This window comes from Magallana gigas, chromosome 4 (assembly GCF_963853765.1).
Source record: "Magallana gigas chromosome 4, xbMagGiga1.1, whole genome shotgun sequence".
NCBI classification, from domain to species: Eukaryota; Metazoa; Mollusca; class Bivalvia; order Ostreida; family Ostreidae; genus Magallana; species Magallana gigas.
The window spans coordinates 11,619,942-11,640,491 of record NC_088856.1 but is presented as its reverse complement, the minus strand read 5'-3'; the positions used below and the strand labels follow the sequence as shown (position 1 = coordinate 11,640,491).

The window sequence follows — 20,550 nt, the reverse complement described above, 5'->3', positions numbered from 1 at the left end:
TCTATGTGCCACAGGTAAACTGACCAAGCTTTTTCTGGGTGTTTTGGAATTATATAAGTAAAAGTGATTTTGTTATAAATTTTTATTTGTATATCATCAAATATTCTAACTAACTACAGACTTCAAATGTTCTTTAAGTCTTAACTTGGTTAATGAGTACACATAAGTTACTATCCATGAAATCCAAGCCAAATCTACTGATCAACAAACAAACAATCGTACAACAGGCAAAACTATCATGGTTTAAACAATAACCTTAGGTAATAATTATCTAAGATGAGATTCAATGATATTTAATGTATTAAGTTGAAACTCTATAACAATAAATAAATCTATTAATAGAAAAGTTTGCTAAAACCTTGAGCATATGATACAAAACAATTTTTTGCTGAAACTCTAGGGTGCATAAAAGTAAATGATAAGAACTTTTAAAACACATGTACGATGTACATTTTGCATATTAATGCATTTCAATCAAGTTCTAGACACCTGCATGTGCACAAACCTAAATTTAAAAATATCTAACAACAATAAATAAACTAAATACATTCATAAAATACAAAAATAAAAAATACATGTATTTAAACAAACCATTCATAACTTGTCTGCTAAAATAAAACCTGAATAATTAAAAATTTTCATCAATTTAACAAATTAAAAAAATTCACATTCATTTGGTTCTTCCAATCATTCCATTATTGTAAAAATTCTGTAACATATTCTTTCAATTTACTCTAGCCATCATATGCCTAGTACATGTATCATTTGTCTATCATTCATTAAGTGTCGGACCATAATCGTGAGGATTGTGACAATACTTGGTAAGCAGAAGATGCTGCCATTGTTGTTGGACGGATACCAAAAGATTAATAAACTCTAGCTGCTGATGTAGGTATAAAGAATTCTACAGGGTATTCAGATATCACAGTTCTGCTTGTATAGCACACTGGTTTATGGTTTTATCGTGATGCGATCCCATTTTTCCCCCAGAATTCCTGAGTCCGTTTTTGGGCCCTTTCGTAAACTTCGGAGGCCAGTGAACAGCTAGAGGCGATGGATCTCACAGATAACGACAGCACATCGTCATCCGGCTCAATCCGCGGAATGGTCATTCCTGAAATTAAACAAATCAGATTTAACTTGTGACCCACTATCCCTTTGTACACTCATGCAAATTTTGCTATAGTGATGATGATTTTCTGAAAGAAATCTTCATCATTTCATGTCTTCAAATCCACACGATTTCAACATATCTTATGGTACAAAATTGCAAAGAAACTGCCATTTTACACCTGTCTTCAGTACCTCTATGAGACTGAAATATTTTCCAATGTACAGTATTAAGTAAGCATTTTTACAGACCAGTTTATCACGTATAAAGTACTTACCCCCGTCAATGCCCCACACCATGGGTTTATTATAGGTTTGTCCATATCCTTCCTTGATTGTTCGCTGAGCCTCAAACTTGGTGGGTTTCTTGCTTTTTCTGGCTGGTTTTTCATCTCCACTTGAGACTATGAAATAGAACACAAAAGAACATAAATTCTAAACATTGACGCTAATTAAATGAGCATGAACTTATTTTTAAATGTTTAGATTGATGACGTTCTACATCATAAATATCCAAAAAAATTTCACAATCCAGTTTCGAGCTTCATTATAACGTGTATCAAAATTATCATCAATTATCATCACTTTCATCGTCATTAAATGACACCAGTGGAGATCAGTAACCACTACCCACCATTGCCAGTCATGCGGACTTTGGCCGGACTGTCCACAAACACGGTCTCCAGCGGCTTGTCCACACTGACCTCGTCGTCTCGCAGGAAGTGGGTGTCCTTGGATGCCAGACCAAAAGTGGGCGTGGTTGCCAAAGGTCCTTTCTTTACATCGTATGTCTAATGAAAAATGTACGCATTTTTTATTAATACAGGCCATGTCATAAAGCATTGAAAGCATTTTTTTTTAAAATCAAATCTCAAGCTCTACTTCTGAATGAAAACACAAAGTCAAAAAAAAGGGTTTAAAAACTGTACAGAATTTCTTTACAAAATATGTAAATTAAGACAAATTTTTTTAACTACATGTACATGCATATACATTTACCTTTGCTAACTTTTGTCCAACAACTGGTTCAAATCTGTCACTGCTAAGAACTGTGCTAACTTCGTCATCATAAACATCTGAAAAATAAAGAACTCTCAATGATTTCAATTCAAAACCTTCATATAGTGTTGCTAAAATAGGGTTGCAAATGTCAAAAAAAATAATTTTCTGAAGACTTCTTCTATGTTATGTTATGTTCTATGACTCTAAATAGTTACTGAAATTGTTTCAGTGGACCAGAAATGAATTTTTTTTAAAAATTTACATAACAAGTAAATACACCTATTAAACTCTAAAATTAATTTTATTCACTTAAAAGATAATTGCTCTATAGTATCATCAGCTACCAGAAGTTACATAAATTACATTCAATTAATCTACCCCTATTAAAAAGTTACAAGTACATCAACAAGAGACCCGTCTCTGTACCTTGTGGGGTGCACCAAGACCTGCTGACTTTCACTGGAGACTTCTTCTCTGGTCTGGGGGGTGAGGACAGCATGGCCCCTCCCACAACGGGTGTGGTCCTGTCCAGGTGGTGTCTGGCACCCGCACTCTTGGATCTCATTTTGGGGGTGGGGATCCGGCCAGTGTCTGAGGGGAAATCTGGAGTAACCTCACTGTTAAATGAATTTTTTTTTAAATTGTAAAATAAGAACCTACAAACCAGCGTACAGGTAAATAAATACACCAGTCCTACATTTAAAACATTTTTTATGTACTGATTTTTACATCAAGGACTCTTTATTCTAATGTCCTTTTGTGTACATATGTCCTTCATTTACATGAAACTTTGTACCAATATCCTAGAATAACAACACATTTTGTGTACATCTGAGCTACAATTAAAGGGCACTTTGTACCGATGCTCACATTTCAATCAAAGAACTACATATAAATACCTTTGTCATACAGTTACAAAATTCTCGTACTAACATCCTACTTTGATCCTACCTTGCCTCCTCCTGCTCCCTCCTCCTAGCCCTCCTACTCCTATGCTTCTTCCTTCCTCTTGATTTTGCTCTCCTTTCAGATCCCTCCTGAACCATCAAAGAAAGGTCATCTTGTCCGTAGTCCCTGTATGAAATGTGTTATATTCTGATATTATTCTTATTTCTCACAACATTTTTATGGCTCATCATTTTCCCCTTTTTTCCAAAAACTAGATAATATAATATTTTCATGTACCTTTTTTGATAAAAATCTGCTAAATTCTCTCTACCAAAGAAAAACTACATGTATTGCTGTTTTCTATGCATTTTTTCTGTTTATTTGTATCACTCATGATAACCTTCTTGTTCTACTTTTACCCCTACCTGCTCTCATCCATTTCCTGCCACGCCTTCTTCCTGGACTGGCTCTTCTTATACCTCTGTTTAGTGGTGAGGTCCATGTGTTTCTCTGGTACAAAGTCTGGTTTCCCTTGCTCTTCATCTGATCCTTCGTGGGCCATCAACGAAACATCATCCTCAATCTTATTTGCCATCTCCCTGTTCATAAAATTTTATTTACATTAATGTTAAGAATGAACTTTAAAAAAGATTTTTTTCCCAATGAGGATGACGAAATTCATTCCAAATTTAGTTGACCTGTATCAATAGGACTATTTTTCATTATTCTGAATTTTATATTTTTACTGTTAAAAACTATATGCAATTTGAAATTCAAACAGGATTTACTATCATTTAGTAAAAAAAAAAAAGAAGCAGAATTGTCATGGTGTTTCAACATGCTATTATTGAATATAATCTTGTGAAAAAAAATTGAAAAACATGATTAAAAGTATTTGGAAACTGACAACATTCATGAATGCACATTGAAATATGAAAATCATGCCATGCCTTTTGATAAAAATCATGACAAGAAATCTCTGCAAGGAAAGACTAGTCTAGCAGATAAACATCAACTAAAGCTAACCTTTGCCAAGGTACCTTTGGTTAATAAGAAGTCTTTGTGTTTACGTCATGAGTTTGACTTTAATATTCTTGGCAAAAGTTGCATCACATGCAAAATTATTGAAAAAAAAATAATTTATAACATTCTGGTTATACGTGTAGTAACAAACAGCACTGCTAGGACTCCTTCTAAACGCCTAATACTGGTAATTCAAAACTAATTATAAGGAATACACGTAACATGGCTTTGGTGTAATTCTACAGGTTTCTGCATGCTATATACAGTTACAAGTATCAGTATATCTGAATTATATTATATGGCATTCTAAGAAAATTGGAGATGCTATCAGAAGATGCTATAAGCTACAGGTGATTAACAACATACACTTTCTTAGATTTGGTTTTCACATTGCGATGGTTGGTGCTTTCTTTCTTGGTCTCCAGTCTCAGTTTGTTGTTGAATTTTGTCTCCATAACAACGGGGTCAGCTTTTAACTGCTGCATTTTGTCATTAGATTTTCTGACCCCCTTACATAATTCGTTGTCTAAGGTCTCATTATTTGTATCAATGTTTTCAATCTTTACCAGTGGTTTTTCTGATAATTCTATTTTCCTGCTTTGCTTTTCAAATAATTTATTTTCCATTTTATCAGGATATAAGTTTTTGGTCTGAAGCCTATATTCGTTAACTTCCAGTTTTTGAGGAAGCTGGATTAAGCAACCATCCTTTCCCTCCGACATTGTTTTGATCTTATTATAATCATAAGATACATCTTTGATAGGACACTCAGTTTCAATTTGTTTTATATTTGTAAGAACTGGTTTCTCCAAATCAAGGTTTGTCTCCTTTTGCTTTTCTACACTCTCCCTGAAAAGTTGTGCATGAATGTACAAAATTATTTTAAATGTTTGAAATTTTACAAAACTATTTTTTTACAGACATCAAAATCGTTTTATAACAATTCAAACTCAACGACACCTTAAAAAATATATAAACAGTAAACATCACAACAAACCCTAGCATAAATCATCACCCAAAAGCAAATGAAAACTCAACACATTGCAAAACAACAGAAAAAAAAATCACATTCCATGGTAAAAAAAAATCACATTACATGAGAATACCTGTACTCATTACTGCTCATAATGCGACAAAACAGCATGGTGTAAGACAAGAATAAATGCAGTACAACTTACTGAGCTCTTAGCTTGGCACTGGCTCCAGACTCGAGGGAGAGGGCTGACAGCGTGCTAGACCCACTGCGAGCAGTACTCAAGTTGTCCCAAGCTTGATTCTGTTGAGCTATGAGCTGGACGAGGTGTTCACGAGAGAAGTGAGTTCCTTGGGCTCGTTTTTTATACTCTGCAGCTTTACGACGCAGTTCAATGACTTCCGCAAACCAGTTTGACAAGGCGGGAGCCGAATCTTCTACAGGACCACTCTGTGCAACAAAGGAAAATGGTGTATATTAAATTATGTGCATGAATTTTATATTTAAAAAAAAGCCCTTCATGGGTAAATGCTCAAAAAAAAATTTCATTTAAATTCATATAAGCCTTACAAGAGTGATATCCAGATTTATATTAAACATACATGTAGTTAATATTTTATTCAAATTGACGAGAAAATCCTAAGATACATGTATCATTACATGTACATGTAAATTTGAATTTATAACACAAAGAAAATAAGTGTGTCCATGCATATCAGAAAAGTAGTAGATATTTGTATTAAAATATGCTTGAGCTCATTTTTTAGAAAGTTCAAGTAGAAGACAAAATGAAATGAACTTACATTGATACATGTATTTAAGATATTGGTATTACAATATATTCATGTTCATATCAGTGAATATATTAATTTAAGGCTTCATTAATTATAAAGACTATACTCTATAGAGGTCTTCTACTTCAATAAACTATTTTACATGTACACTGTAGTATTGTTCTATGTGTACTCTGTGACATTTTTGAACACCCTACCTTCTTCACAGGTTTCTCTTTTTCTGGCTCCTAACAAAACAAGTGTGGACATCAAACATCACATGCATTTACAAATAGCCAATCATCAAACAGCTTAGTTCAGGTATATTAGCAGTGCTATTTCCTAGCAAATAACGGTACACACCAGCACAGCTGGTAATTGTACTGTAAATCATTTTCATATGCAGAACTATATTTACAGGTACATTCAATTTTCAGAGATCCATGACTTGCTTTTAAACCGTTTTACCAAGGCATATTACAGTTAAATCTCCTAATCATTAAATTGCCAGGAATAAAATGTCCTGTGAATAAATTCATGAAATTTTGTATCCTAGCTTGCAAATTAAATCTCATGAAATAAAAGTGATTTACAGTACCATGCAAGGTGCCTGGGAGACAATGCAAAATTTTAAACCTGGGACAGTACGAAGATTAATATGAAAAGTGCATGAACAATATTTACGAAAATGTGATCTTCAGTTTTCACACATGTTCACACATACTCAGTGCCCAGCACAGTTAGCCTACAGGGCAATGAAGCAGACACTTACCCTAGTGGGCTGTAAGTGAGGGGGGTCAGCACCATGCCAAGCCCCATCATACTGGAACTTGGTGGGAGATCGAAAGTTTGAAGTATATTCACTTCTAGGTCGCCTATATAACAAAAAAGAACAAAAATTGTTTAAAAAAGAGTCTTAAGTTTAATGGTCAAGATTTTGTGTTGAGTGAAGTAGAACTGGGACCTTACTTGAGCTTTCCCTGGTGTATAGGGGGTGAGCTGGGGGCCTCCTGGGGCTCCCCCTGGAGCTCAGACTCAATGGTCTGTCGTTTGTTGTCGGGGGTGATCAGGGGACCACTTCCTGCTGCTGGTCTCTTGTCCACTCGCAGAGCTGAAATAACACAGGTAGACTGGTCAAAGGTGGGAAATTTAAAACAAATTGGAAATAACAAATATCATTGCAAAGATCTGAACCACTGTTGTTAATAACAATCAGGATTTAATGTACTTATGATTTAATACTGTTATTTCTCTCAACAAGAAAATAGGTAGATGAAATTGCTAAACTGCACAAGTTCTTATTTCTTACCTCCAGTACTCTTGCTCCTTTTGACCTAAAGAAGAGTTAAAACTGTTAATTATAACATACTACTGGTAATAATTCTCACATATTCATTCTTCATTGAGAGATGAAAATCAAATCATCAATCTTAAGAGAGACAATATAGTCACTTCAATCTAAATATCTGAACTTGATGTGAAAGTTCATTGGTTTGTTGACACCTCACCTTTGACCTTGGTTTCTCTGCCCTTGGAATGGCCTTGAGGTCATCACTGCTGACCGGCATAGCATTGTACTGCTTAAACTGAGCCGCATATTCACTGTCCTTAACGAAAGATTTCTGGGGAGGGACCAAGGCGGGGTTACTGTTGTACACAACCTGTAACATAATGGAAACAAATCTATACTAGACCATTGCATGAAAAAGTCAAGAAAAAGGTCAAGAAAAATCAGGTGTAACATTAATCTGTCTTCTTGAGGAAAGCACCAAAGAGCATACATTAAAAGCATTTTATATTCAAGCAGGGAATATTGAAGGTATACAGCTTATATAAATGCCATGCAAAATACCATAATTGATACAATTTCATAACGTGTATATACATGTACAAGCTTTTATCTTACCTAATTTATTTTTTATCACAGTGTATGTATTTGGGTTTTCTTTTTACATATTAATTTAAAAGGAGAAAATGTAGAACATAACTATGGTACAGTAAAGAAGACTATCTATTTTAAATGTTGGGTTAGTCCAAATATAGCTAGAAAAATCAACAAAAGAATCATACACGCATATCTAAATAAACAGATTCTGTGAAACACTTGTTTACTAAATAATAGATGAGTTTTTTCTCTCTGTAAATGAAACGGAACTTAAAATAAATAACAGAAAAGATCTCTTGTATAAACACAGCAAAACTTGTTCACATAGACATATCTTTATTCTGTACAACTTGTCTCCAGATCTTAAACAAGTAAGTACAGTAACTAAACTTTCACAAATACTGTTACCATGGTTACTGCTGTAACATAAAAAGGTATAAGAATTACTAGAAAGCCAATTAAAATATTCATTGGGGAATAAATATTTTTTATTTGGTTCCTAAAACATGTGTATTTTTCAGCCAATTTTTAATCCCTAGCAAAAAATTCATTTGTTTGCTTTTTTTATCATTTAGAAAACAAAATTTATTCCCATTAAAAATATTTCAAGAGAGCTTGAATGTTGTGGCCATTTTTAGGCTGTATTAACCTCCTTTAGATGAAGAACTCTGTATAAAGACACAGGGAAATGTTCAAATTTTAAAGCTTAATACACTGTATTGTATTTTTGTCTTTTACTAAATATTAGTTTATGGCAAAAAACAATATACTAAAATTTCAAGATGGATCTTATGGTTATGTTGACCTCCCAGCCTCCTTAAAACACAGAGAAATTTTTCTTTCAAAGAAAATTTCTGCTTCTATGGAAGAACTGATGACAAGTCTCCGAATGTACCAGTCAGTGTAAACATTGTCAAGTTTTACTGTGTATACAAGTACAGCTATATATGACCAGAATCAAGAGTTCCGTAACACAAATACATGCAGAGTACCCCAGGTCATGCTGTTAGTGAATACAGTAACGGATCAAGTATCTAACTAGGTACATGTACTAATGTACTAATACACCACCTTGTTTTTACTCTCGGATGCAATGACTGCCTAAAGTAAGCAAAACACATCACAGCTGAATTATTAAACATTACATTCTTGCAGCATAATCAAATTTAAATTATACTAAACCAAATTTATGTGGATTAAAGTCAAACAAAATTTTCTTTAAAAGAAATCAGTAGTTGCAGATTAGAACACATGGCCCCACCAAGCAAAACTGTGGGAATTCTGGGATACCTGTTCTGCTGCTAACACAGGCGAGGCTTTGGCTCCGTCTTTCCAGCTAAATGACTTCTGATATTCCGAGAACTTGTGTCTGCGTGGTCGTGGGACTGATACCCCGGTCTTGTATCTCAGAGCATAATCAGCCTGCAACCATGGTGAAGAAAAAATATAGCATGATAATTGCTGATGCAACTAGAGCTTTCAGTTCAAAGGAAACAAGTTTCTATTGATAGAATAATTCAATTTCTTCGTATACGGTAACAGACTACTGGATTGGTCAAGCAAGTTGTTATATACATGTACTTAAATAAATAAGCATGGAAAATTTGTGCAATCTTTTCCCATTTAGGAACATAGTTTATCTTAATTCTTGTTGTATTTAATGAAAGAAAAATTGAATTGTGACAAAAATTTTGATTGCAACCAAATTTTAACATAAATTTATAAAAACTGGGATGGAAATTTTTAATAAATGCCTTTGTCAGTAGATAAGAGTTTAAGAAAAAGTGATGCTACTTTACATGAATAACTATGTTGTGTAAAATAGAAAAGACCACATACAGGAGCTTCAGGTGCAGAATCTGCTATGCCTTTATCCAAGTTGGTCTGGGCGAACTCATTCATGCTGCCGACATTTTTGTCCTTGGCCCATGATTTGACGGCAGACTCCATGCGATTGTCGTCGATGGTCTTACTGTACTGCTCCTTGCTCTGTCTGAGTGCGCTCGATGCCGTCTTCCTCCCGCCCTCTCTGTCCAGCTTACTGAACTTCTGTCTGAGGGCCGCCTCCTTCTCTCTCAGTGCGATCTCCTTGTACAGGCTGGAGCTCTCGTTCTTCTCCTTGCGGGGGGTCAGGGGGGTGCTGGGCTGTTGCTCCTCAGACTTGGATTGCTGTCGGAACTTGGTTGTATCCACAAATGGGGCAGGTGTTGGTTTAGGGGCCTTCCTTCTGTTTTCTTTTTCCTGGTAAAATTGAACAGTAAAAGTAGAATGGAGGGGTAAGTGTAACTTGTGCAGCAAGTGGCACAAAGAAGACTTCTGTAAAACATCTATAAAATTATCTGTTAACTTTTTAACTTATCAATTAACCAATGAAAAACACTTTATACCACGTACATGTATGTATGGTATGTTAATAAGAGATACACAGATCTTCCTGCTAATTCATACATGTATAATTAACCCACACTGACCTGCAGCCTCTGCTGTTTGGGGGGAGATGCCTCCCGGGCCGGTGCTGTGTGGTGGCTCTTAGCTTTGTACCTTACATTCTCCATGAACTTGTCATTCCGTCCTAGCAGTGCAAAGTCGTCGGACGCGGCGTCTGGAAACTGGTTAAAATCGGTGCTCAGTGTGGTTGGGGGACCAGTACAGCGCTTCTTCCTCTGTAGTGGGGGCTCCATCACTGTTCCTGTTTTGGATTGAATAATTACAGTAAGTCAACATTTAGAAGCTTCTTTTTTTTTTTTTTTTTTTTTTTTTTCTTTTTTTTCACACATTCTGCAACCATACAATGCATAATTATGATGCTTTAAATATAATAATTCAGAAGTGCAAATTTTATTTGAGAGAGAGAGAGAGATAGAGAGAGAGAAGGAAACATTTAGAATCTTAAAAAGATGTTTTGGTAGAGCATATCATGGTACTCATTTTAACTGGGCATGAAATGTAAAAATACCTTAGTGTAAACTTCAAATATAGTATTCATGATATTCATTCTTTGTATTCACTTTAAAGATATATATAATATCATATGTTATACATGCATATTGGTACTATACAGGACATCACATGCACTTAATATACTGGAACATATTTTACAGGTAAACATAAACCATACAAAATTACTGTAATATTAATATTAACGATATAAAGTCTCTATATGTGCTGCATAAATAGTTTTTGCAATGCACTGGTACAATGTATGAAGCTCTCTATATGAAAACAAAGCCCTGAAACTAAATGATTTTATTGGCTAATGTGGAATCAACATCATTGCAAATTCTAGCGGATTACCGGTATATATCCAAATAAACACTAAATTAATCATAGATAATTCATGGATAGATAATTTTAGAAACAAATCACTTACTATACAGACAATAGTACATTTGTATATCAATAATCACAAGGACATAATTCATGAATAAGGGTAGCCTTAAAGTTCAAAACTGTATACCCCATCCACTTTCAGGAAAAAAATCATCTGTTGATTCCAGAATATCCAATGACACCTGCAGTTACCCTTCACAGTGAGCCAGTGGATGCTGTACCTGTCTTAGTGGATTTTTTACCTGTCGTGGTGGATGCTTTACCTATTTTCATGATTTTGGTGAACACTATATCTGTTTTGCTGGATGATATACTGTATACAGGGAAATATTCTCCCATTTTATTTTTGCCCCTTTTGTCTTTGCTGTCAGTGGGCAAGTTTTAGACTGGGTGAATTCAATTGTCTCAAATTATCTCTCTTTTAACACAGGAGAATTCAAGATGGGGCAAAACTGTTTGCAATTGCAGAAAAAGTTTATAAAAAATCACATGGAGTGAAAACAACCCTGTATATAGTACACCTGTCTTGATGGGTGCTATGTACCTGTTTTAGTAGATGCTTTACCTTTCTTGATGGATGTTATATATGTTTTGGTGTATGTTACACCTGCCTTAGTGGATGCTTCACCTGTCTTGAGGATGCATTACCTGTCTTGGTGGATGCTATACCAGTGTTAGTGGATGTTATACATGTCTTAGTGGATGCTTCACCTGTCTTGAGGATGCATTACCTGTCTTGGTGGATGCTATACCAGTGTTAGTGGATGTTATACATGTCTTAGTGGATGCTTCACCTGTCTTGGTGGATGGTATACCTGTGTTAGTGGATGTTTTACCTGTCTTGGTGGATGGTATACCTGTGTTAGTGGATGTTTTACCTGTCTTGGTGGATGGTATACCTGTGTTAGTGGATGTTTTACCTGTCTTGGTAGATGGTATACCTGTGTTAATGGATGTTTTACCTGTCTTGGTGGATGCTATACCTGTATTAGTGGATGTTTTACCTGTCTTGGTGGATGCTATACCTGTATTAGTGGATGTTTTACCTGTCTTGGTGGATGCTATACCTGTGTTAATGGATGTTTTACCTGTCTTGGTGGATGCTATACCTGTATTAGTGGATGTTTTACCTGTCTTGGTGGATGCTATACCTGTGTTAGTGGATGTTATACATGTCTTAGTGGATGTTTTACCTGTCTTGGTGGATGGTATACCTGTGTTAGTGGATGTTTTACCTGTCTTGGTGGATGGTATACCTGTGTTAGTGGATGTTTTACCTGTCTTGGTAGATGGTATACCTGTGTTAATGGATGTTTTACCTGTCTTGGTGGATGCTATACCTGTATTAGTGGATGTTTTACCTGTCTTGGTGGATGCTATACCTGTATTAGTGGATGTTTTACCTGTCTTGGTGGATGCTATACCTGTGTTAATGGATGTTTTACCTGTCTTGGTGGATGCTATACCTGTATTAGAGGATGTTTTACCTGTCTTGGTGGATGCTATACCTGTATTAGTGGATGTTTTACCTGTCTTGGTGGATGCTATACCTGTATTAGTGGATGTTTTACCTGTCTTGGTGGATGCTATACCAGTGTTAGTGGATGTTATACATGTCTTAGTGGATGTTTTACCTGTCTTGGTGGATGGTATACCTGTGTTAGTGGATGTTTTACCTGTCTTGGTGGATGGTATACCTGTGTTAGTGGATGTTTTACCTGTCTTGGTAGATGGTATACCTGTGTTAATGGATGTTTTACCTGTCTTGGTGGATGCTATACCTGTATTAGTGGATGTTTTACCTGTCTTGGTGGATGCTATACCTGTATTAGTGGATGTTTTACCTGTCTTGGTGGATGCTATACCTGTGTTAATGGATGTTTTACCTGTCTTGGTGGATGCTATACCTGTATTAGAGGATGTTTTACCTGTCTTGGTGGATGCTATACCTGTATTAGTGGATGTTTTACCTGTCTTGGTGGATGCTATACCTGTATTAGTGGATGTTTTACCTGTCTTGGTGGATGCTATACCTGTATTAGTGGATGTTTTACCTGTCTTGGTGGATGCTATACCTGTGTTAGTGGATGTTTTACCTGTCTTGGTAGATGTTTTACCTGTCTTGGTAGATGGTATACCTGTGTTAGTGGATGTTTTACCTGTCTTGGTGGATGGTATACCTGTGTTAGAGGATGTTTTACCTGTTTTGGTGGATGCTATACCTGTATTAGTGGATGTTTTACCTGTCTTGGTGGATGCTATACCTGTATTAGTGGATGTTTTACCTGTCTTGGTGGATGCTATACCTGTGTTAGTGGATGTTTTACCTGTCTTGGTAGATGTTTTACCTGTCTTGGTAGATGGTATACCTGTGTTAGTGGATGTTTTACCTGTCTTGGTGGATGGTATACCTGTATTAGTGGATGTTTTACCTGTCTTGGTGGATGGTATACCTGTGTTAGTGGATGTTTTACCTGTCTTGGTGGATGCTATACCTGTATTAGTGGATGTTTTACCTGTCTTGGTGGATAGTATACCTGTCTTAGAGGATGTTTTACCTGTCTTGGTGGACTCTCTCCCCGCAGGATCTGCCGCTTGCTCGGGCAGGGGGTGGAAGCTAGCACTCTTCCTGGATTGTACAGGCAGATAATTCTGCTTATACTCTGTCTACAATGCACAAGTAACATTCCTCTACTAGCATGCAAAATGAATAAAATGACGGACTTCCCTACACAGTGATACCCTGACACAACACAATCTCTAAGAACCAATAAATGTGATGTTATATACGGTACAAGCTTCTGTAATTGAGTCTTGTGTTAAATCATTATGATATTTATACAAAAGCAGGCTAGTTCTTTTTCTTAAATTCTAACTGGTACTGTTAAAAATCTTAATTTCAGAACACAGATATTTTGCAGCTCTAATGTTTACTTTATCAAATAATTCCATCACACCACATGCTTGTTTTTTGTGGCTAAAAATGCAGCATGATTTTGTATCAATTCATAATTTGCTAAATTGATATGAGTCATGAAATGAAAACACAATAATGTGAGAAAAGGTAAAATATGAGCGAGCATGATAAATATACATGTAAATACAGCAAGCATACATTCAGCATCAAGCGTCTCCTACTACAGACATAGACCACTGATATGTACCCAGTTCTATTGATTCACAGCCTGCTGCGGGAGCTATCTGCTCGATTGTGGGTGTGAAGCTTTTACTCTTGAATGAGTCCAGCCATTTATAATTCCTGTCGTACTCAGATTTACCCTGGTGCAAAAAGTATATGATACTTTACTTCATTGCAAATTTTTGAACTGTTGTTATCTTTTGCTTGCTTTTAATTTTTTTCTTACATGAATTTTTTTTATTGATATTAGTGATAGGTATCACATAAATTGCATTTTTAGTTATGATCAAGTGATCATTCATAAATGCTTACACAAATACTCTGATATAGCGTTTTAAAAATAAACAACTTTCCTATAACAAAAGAACAATATGCAGTTACTAATCTGAGATTAGAACAATGGATTAAATCCCAGGTCTCTATTCATAATGTGTAGTCTAAGCATGTTCGAGAGACCGCAAGACATATTTACCAAGAAATTATTGCTCAATCTAACAAAAATAACAAAACTTACAGAAATATTCAATTTCTTAATCTGCATCTTGCGAAAATTTCTTTATATCCAGCACAGTTTAATTATCTGAAGTTTGCATTAAAATAATTTTGATTGCCGCCTATCATGAATGTGTCTGAACTTGTTGTATGCCTGTCGAGTCCGATGAAGTAGAGAAAAAGATAACACTTTTAAAGGCCCACGATAACATCATTAATAGGGCGCCCTCCATTTAATTAATTTCCTACTTATCTTTTCAGATATTTATTCAAACAAAACAATTCAAGGTGTAAATAACTGGCACAACAAAACGCTGACTTTGATATTGATTGCAAGATTTGCAGAAGTGCATGGACCGTGCACAATAAGTCATTTAATCGGAAATGATAAGCTGTATAAAATTTAACTTGGGAGTCCTACCTTAAAATGCACAGGCATTTCAATATATTCACAGGCTTGGTTTAAAAGTGTGCAGATATCAATAAATTTCAAATGTTACTGTTTAGCTATTCCACCTAAAATTAGAAAATGAGAACTCAGATTTAAAAATAATACCAATAGGTCTTGACCTTCAAAACATGGCTATATATAAAACACATTTCATTGGTTCCTTGGTTATGAATAATTAACTTGCTATAATCACTAATAGCAGAGTAAAGACTATTGTACCAAAGGGCAATAACTCTAACTTTCTCCCAACCAAGAAAATGAATAAAATGAAAGATAACTCTTACCGTCTGTACTTATAGTCTTTTTCAAAATGTTGAATAACAGTGATCCAGGTTGGTTGTATCTGAAATAAAATAAATAAGAGATAAATAAACATATTACCTTTATATAAAAGAGAAAACAAATACTGTAAATAAATTTATGTACCAAAAAGCAGTGAATGCCAAAAAAATATACCTTTTATAAAAAGATTTCCTTCTTGTATGTCAATATTAATCTCTCTCTCTGTTAGTTCAAACTCATTGCCTTCCTTCTTCTCTTTATCATCCCAGTACACAACCTGAAATATAATTTATAGAATTATAATCCTGTCCTTATCAGGAGAATATTTTATAGTTCAAGTACACAGCCTAAAATATCATTTCTTTTTCCAAAAATTTTTCTATTCTTATTACTTGCAAATAATATTTGCAATTAATTAAGGCATGTGGCTAATTCGTTCATAATTACATATGTGAAGTACTGTACATTTATATAAAAATGAATTTAACTGAACATTTAGGCAATACACCTTACACCAAAAACATTAATATGAACAAATAACATTTAAAAACATGCACAATTAAGACATAAACATACAACCAATGATGATGAGTAGTGAATGCATCATGATGAAGAATTAAACGTTTACTGATGTATTTTCAAATAGATGTATAAAATTTTACATGTGTAATAATATATCAAAATATTAATTATTACAGAGAGTGGGAGGTGATTTTCTTTTGTTTTTTGCACACCACCACCCCTCTTTTTGAAAATCATGAACATTTTCCTAAAATTTGGGAGATATGATTAAAAAATAAGCTAAAAAGTTAAAAACTAAGCCTGTTAGAGTCTGTAATTGTGGACAAACTTTAAATTAAATTTGTCAGGAGAAACAGACTGAGAAGAGATTCATTACATATATGGCAAACAATTCACAATATTTGTAAAAAAAAAAAATAAAAATCTTGATGCTTTCTTCTAATAGGGAATATCTGATAATTTTTAGAATGGGAAACTGCTTAATATGGATTTTATTTACACCTTAAAAATCAATCTTTTAGTCGTAGGTAGTAACCATATAGAAATGCATATTATATACAGTATTTTTATAAAAATATTCTCTAATTATTTACTTCGGTGGACCCTTTACAGTGTTGTTTTATTATAAAGTTACCATTTAAAAGGCCCTTTGGGCCCCTTGTATATTTATTTAAAGGATGTTTTACAAAATTCATAATGTTATTAAGTGCCATGCATATAAGTTTAATGCATTGATTATATATGTGAAACAGTGTAAACTCCTCATTGTTAGGATGAAATACTTGACGTATTTGAATATCTGATATTCAATTACTTTGAAAACACCATCTTCGAATCCTCTTATCTCTCCTTCATACTCTTTATTTTCTCCATTCTCCAGTGTCCATGTGTGTATGATGGCTTTGCCCACTAAATCACTTGCTTTGTATTTCGGTGTATTTCTCCTTAACATTATTAGTTTTGTAAGATTTTGTTGTAATTTGCTTATGTCATATATTTTGCCTTTTGATGAGAATTGTAAAAGTTCTTTATAATTTTTGTCGATCTCAAACACTTTTTTGTATATGTTTATTTGTTTTTTTAGGCTTTCCATTTTCCCCTTTTTGGTTCTCAATTTTTCCACCTCCTCCTTGATCTTTTCTTCACTCTCCCACAATCCTACTGTTCTCATGTCCTCTATTGCCTTGTCTATTTGATTAACTTTTCTCTCCTTCTTTCTCTTTGCTTCATTCTCTTTTTGTTCTAAAATCTTCGTTTGTTTAATAAAAAGTTCCTCTTGTCTCTCTCTGTCCTGTTTCATAAAAACTCTATTCTGTGATCTTGCACTATCTATAATTTCCTGCTGCTCTTTCGGATCTTTATCTTTAAGCCAATTTTCTGTTCTGTTGTTGGAATATAAAATGCAGCTTTCTATGCTGTTGACAGTTGAGGTAGAAGCTGCTTTAAGTTTAAAATCCAATTGACCCATAAGTCTTTCTAAACATATATTATTAGTTGTACATGAGTTACATTCAGGTAAATCACCTTGATGAACATTAAAATACTTCCCTCCTTTTAAAAATTCATGAAACAATTTTGAAACTTTGCTTTTTAAAACAGAACATAAACGTTTTATAAAAACACAAGTAAGATCGTTGTTAAGCGAAGTTTTAAGTAAAAAATCAAAGACACCATCATAAAAACAAGGACCATAAAAAAGTGAAACTTCGTTATTCAATGCTAAAATAGGGTTTTCTACCAATAAATCTAAAACATATAAAAGTCTCTGGAACACACTGCCCATAAGTAAAATGTTTCCAACTTCTGTAGCTTTAACAAAATATGGTTCAGTAATAATTTTACAAATAATACCCAGAGCTCTCAGTAGAGTTAAAAATGTTTTGTTTTGCAAGCATAAAACAATAAAATTCTGAATAAAATTGTAAGAACTTTTCAAAGAATAAAAATACTGCAATATATGTTTATGCATAAAAAAAGTACCAGCAGCATTATAAAAAAAAACATTAAAACGGTTACCTCTAATATTTACAATTGGAATATTTTCCACACCATGGTTTTTCATGTAAACCTGTAAAATATTTGGGTCACCTGTCCCATCTTTGTAAAATAATTTTGACACAGATTTTAAAAGAAACAAAATAAAAGGCTCTCTTAAAGAATGGGTATAGCCAGGAAATTTAAAACACAACTCTTGCTCAATATTAAAAATCTCTTCAATGCATACATCAGAAAACTGTAAAAGGGGGTGAACAGAACATTTAAAAGAATGTACAGCATGATCAATGTCTCTAGCTAAAATATCATTAACTTTCTGCTCTGTCGCACACCTGTCAGTCATAAAACATGAAACGTTATTTAAAATATTCTCACTCTCACCCTCTTTCTGCGATATATCACATAAAATTTCTCTTGTTACATCGACATAAGTCTCACCCTTTCCATCACACACCTCTCTCACACCTGCAGACAAAACTTTCTCACCAGTATTAAATTGAACTCCATAAAAATGTTTTCCCTTTTTTGTAGTAGCGTCTCTATGCATTGTTATGTTACAATTATTTTGTATTTCTTCATTAATTTGATTTCTGGACACAACACCCATTTCACTTGTAAAAATTGCTGCTGTACTTTTGGAGGGAAGATTTTCAACATTGATATCAAATAAATCTAAAACACATTGAATTATTGGTCCAATATGAACCAAACCTATGTTTCTGCTTCTAAAATTGTAGTATAAGTTTCGTAATTTAAAATTATATGGCTTTCCTTTCCCACTCTCCCTAAAATCAACATTTTTTTTTACATGTACAAAATCATCATCAACATTTTCATTTTCTTTCTGAGACAGCAAATAATCAATTTCAGTTTTTAACTGAGCAATCACATTTTTTATGCTATTACACTGTACACTTTTGTCATTTTTTTGAACATTTTCTTTTTTCTTCATTTTTTTTATGACATTTTCTAATTTTTTTATTTTTTCTGTTTGTTTTTTTATTTTTCTGTTTGTATTTTTTACATTAAAAGACCTTATTCTGTCTTTGAGACCTGCATTTTCCCTCCTCAAATGAGTAATCACAATGCTCTGCTCAGATATTATCTCCTGCAGCCTTGTATTACATGTATCTTCCTTGAAATTCTCTTCTCTCTCCATGGATGAATTCGACTGTTTTTCTTCACATCCACTTCCATCACTTGAGGTTTTTTTCATATTGGGTAACTCAAATATATTGTTCACATACTTGTTCAACTTCTCTTTGTTTGTGTATTTCTTAAGTTTTTCTATTTCTTTCTGAATTCGCTTCACTTTATATAATAAACTTACTCGGTTCACCTTCGAATATTCAATTTTTAATCTGTCGCACACTTCATGATGTAGACATTTCATGAAGTTAGCACGGTCTTTGTGCTTCAAATATATTTCACTAACATTTAAGTACGTAAGTACCATGATTATGTGCAAAACGGTGAGTGTTATCTGAATTTTTACCATAAATGCTGTGCAAAATGAAATACCAAACAAAAAATGAAGACAGACACACAAACATAAAGTAAACAAAATGTACAAGACAAAGAAATATACTAAAAAGAAAAAAATAAAGAAAACAAACCAAATAAAATAATATGAAAATGAAGAAAATGATGAAATGAAAATATCAGGCATAAATTGGTTATGCATATGTAATATATATATATATGTATTTACCTTCTATGAAAAAATTCCAGCACTGTGTCACTCTTTACTCTCTGAAGTCCTAAAATGATACAAATAAATTAATAATTTTTTTTAATGAGAATATCGTTGTCAATCTGCCTTCTTAATGACATTATGTTTGAAAGAATATCTGAAGTTTAAAAAGAAATGGACTATATCAAGGGCAGGTAATTAGATTGAGACCAAATTACTGTGTTGACCAATCTACTTAGTTTTAAAAAAATCGTGCAAAAACATGCAACGTTACAGAAAAGAATTTCAATTTCAATAACCATCAATAGCATTTGAAAAATCATTTAGCATGTTTAAATGGATGCTACTTCTTATCTAAGTCAACAAATCACAAAATATACAAATGTATTGACCTTTCCTGCGGATATACTTATATTGGTTTTATTTTATTTAAAGAAAATTAAGAGGTTTTAAAGGGTTCTTGGCAAAGCACATAGTAAACCCAAACACCAACACAGCTTACACACCACTGTCATCAACATAAGAGTCCATCAAGTGAAACTTACCTCGATCTATCTATATGATCCAATCTCCGTACACTATAGCATGCAAATATGGCTACCAGGTGCCTTCCGGTTGTTACTATTTTAAGATTAAGATGGCGTTAACTGGAATAGCTATACTGTTGTTTACGTTTCGATACAATCCATTTCCGGTGCAACCAAAAAACGCATGCGCGTAATAGAAACGAAAGTAGAAATAATTTAAAAACTTTCAGGGTAATTTTACGATTCCCGGTACTACCTAAAAAAATTCCAATGAATTAAAAAAAAAATTAACTTCATGCATGCAAAGGAAAATAAAGAAAACAAAAGGGTAGTTAATTAAGAGCAAGCATGTGAACAGATTTAAATAAATTTTTTTACCCATATGAACCTGCAATATTGATTTTTAATCAACCCCTTCACGATAACTGCGATACTGCTCTTTTGCAGCGCAAAATTACAAAGTTT

General features: G+C 33.9%; 2 protein-coding genes across 10 annotated transcripts; both read right to left on the bottom strand.

The window, feature by feature from the left end:
* Positions 1-64: 64 nt before the first annotated feature.
* LOC105337308 (nuclear protein MDM1) lies at positions 65-20,281 on the bottom strand. 9 transcript variants are annotated; one of them, XM_066081297.1, is made up of 21 exons: positions 20,225-20,281; positions 15,037-15,119; positions 13,543-13,651; positions 10,126-10,343; positions 9,494-9,895; positions 8,945-9,076; positions 8,726-8,755; positions 7,278-7,430; positions 7,079-7,103; positions 6,739-6,880; positions 6,542-6,644; positions 5,988-6,017; positions 5,202-5,446; positions 4,390-4,872; positions 3,426-3,599; positions 3,064-3,186; positions 2,539-2,729; positions 2,110-2,186; positions 1,745-1,901; positions 1,389-1,514; positions 65-1,114 (listed from the first exon to the last, which is right to left on the bottom strand). In XM_066081297.1, exons 2-21 carry the CDS (start codon positions 15,052-15,054, stop codon positions 960-962), a joined length of 3,093 nt encoding a protein of 1,030 aa, XP_065937369.1. In that variant the 5' UTR covers positions 15,055-15,119; positions 20,225-20,281; the 3' UTR covers positions 65-959. The 9 variants fall into 9 exon arrangements, with proteins under 9 accessions (XP_065937369.1, XP_065937368.1, XP_065937371.1 ...); XM_066081296.1 differs by lacking the exon at positions 13,543-13,651 and adding an exon at positions 14,149-14,263 and having other exon boundaries at positions 20,225-20,256; XM_066081299.1 differs by lacking the exons at positions 8,726-8,755; positions 13,543-13,651 and adding an exon at positions 14,149-14,263 and having other exon boundaries at positions 20,225-20,256.
* Positions 15,126-19,368, bottom strand: LOC105348726 (uncharacterized). The gene is made up of 3 exons (XM_034474402.2): positions 16,685-19,368; positions 15,523-15,625; positions 15,126-15,409 (listed from the first exon to the last, which is right to left on the bottom strand). The coding sequence occupies exons 1-3, from the start codon at positions 19,361-19,363 to the stop codon at positions 15,372-15,374; spliced, it is 2,820 nt and encodes a 939-aa protein (XP_034330293.2). The 5' UTR covers positions 19,364-19,368; the 3' UTR covers positions 15,126-15,371.
* Positions 20,282-20,550: the final 269 nt, after the last annotated feature.

Coding starts and splice junctions, on each gene's coding strand:
- LOC105337308 (XM_011441977.4), bottom strand. CDS start 14,664: ATGCAGATTAAGAAATTGAATATTTCT. Junction 2,730..3,063: donor AGGGAGCAGGAGGAGGCAAG/GTAGGATCAAAG, acceptor TTCATTTAACAG/TGAGGTTACTCCAGATTTCC. Junction 2,187..2,538: donor GTCTTGGTGCACCCCACAAG/GTACAGAGACGG, acceptor TTTATTTTTCAG/ATGTTTATGATGACGAAGTT.
- LOC105348726 (XM_034474402.2), bottom strand. CDS start 19,363: ATGGTAAAAATTCAGATAACACTCACCGTTTTGCACATAATCATGGTA. Junction 15,626..16,684: donor TCGAAGATGGTGTTTTCAAA/GTAATTGAATAT, acceptor ATTATATTTCAG/GTTGTGTACTGGGATGATAA. Junction 15,410..15,522: donor AGGAAATCTTTTTATAAAAG/GTATATTTTTTT, acceptor ATTTTATTTCAG/ATACAACCAACCTGGATCAC.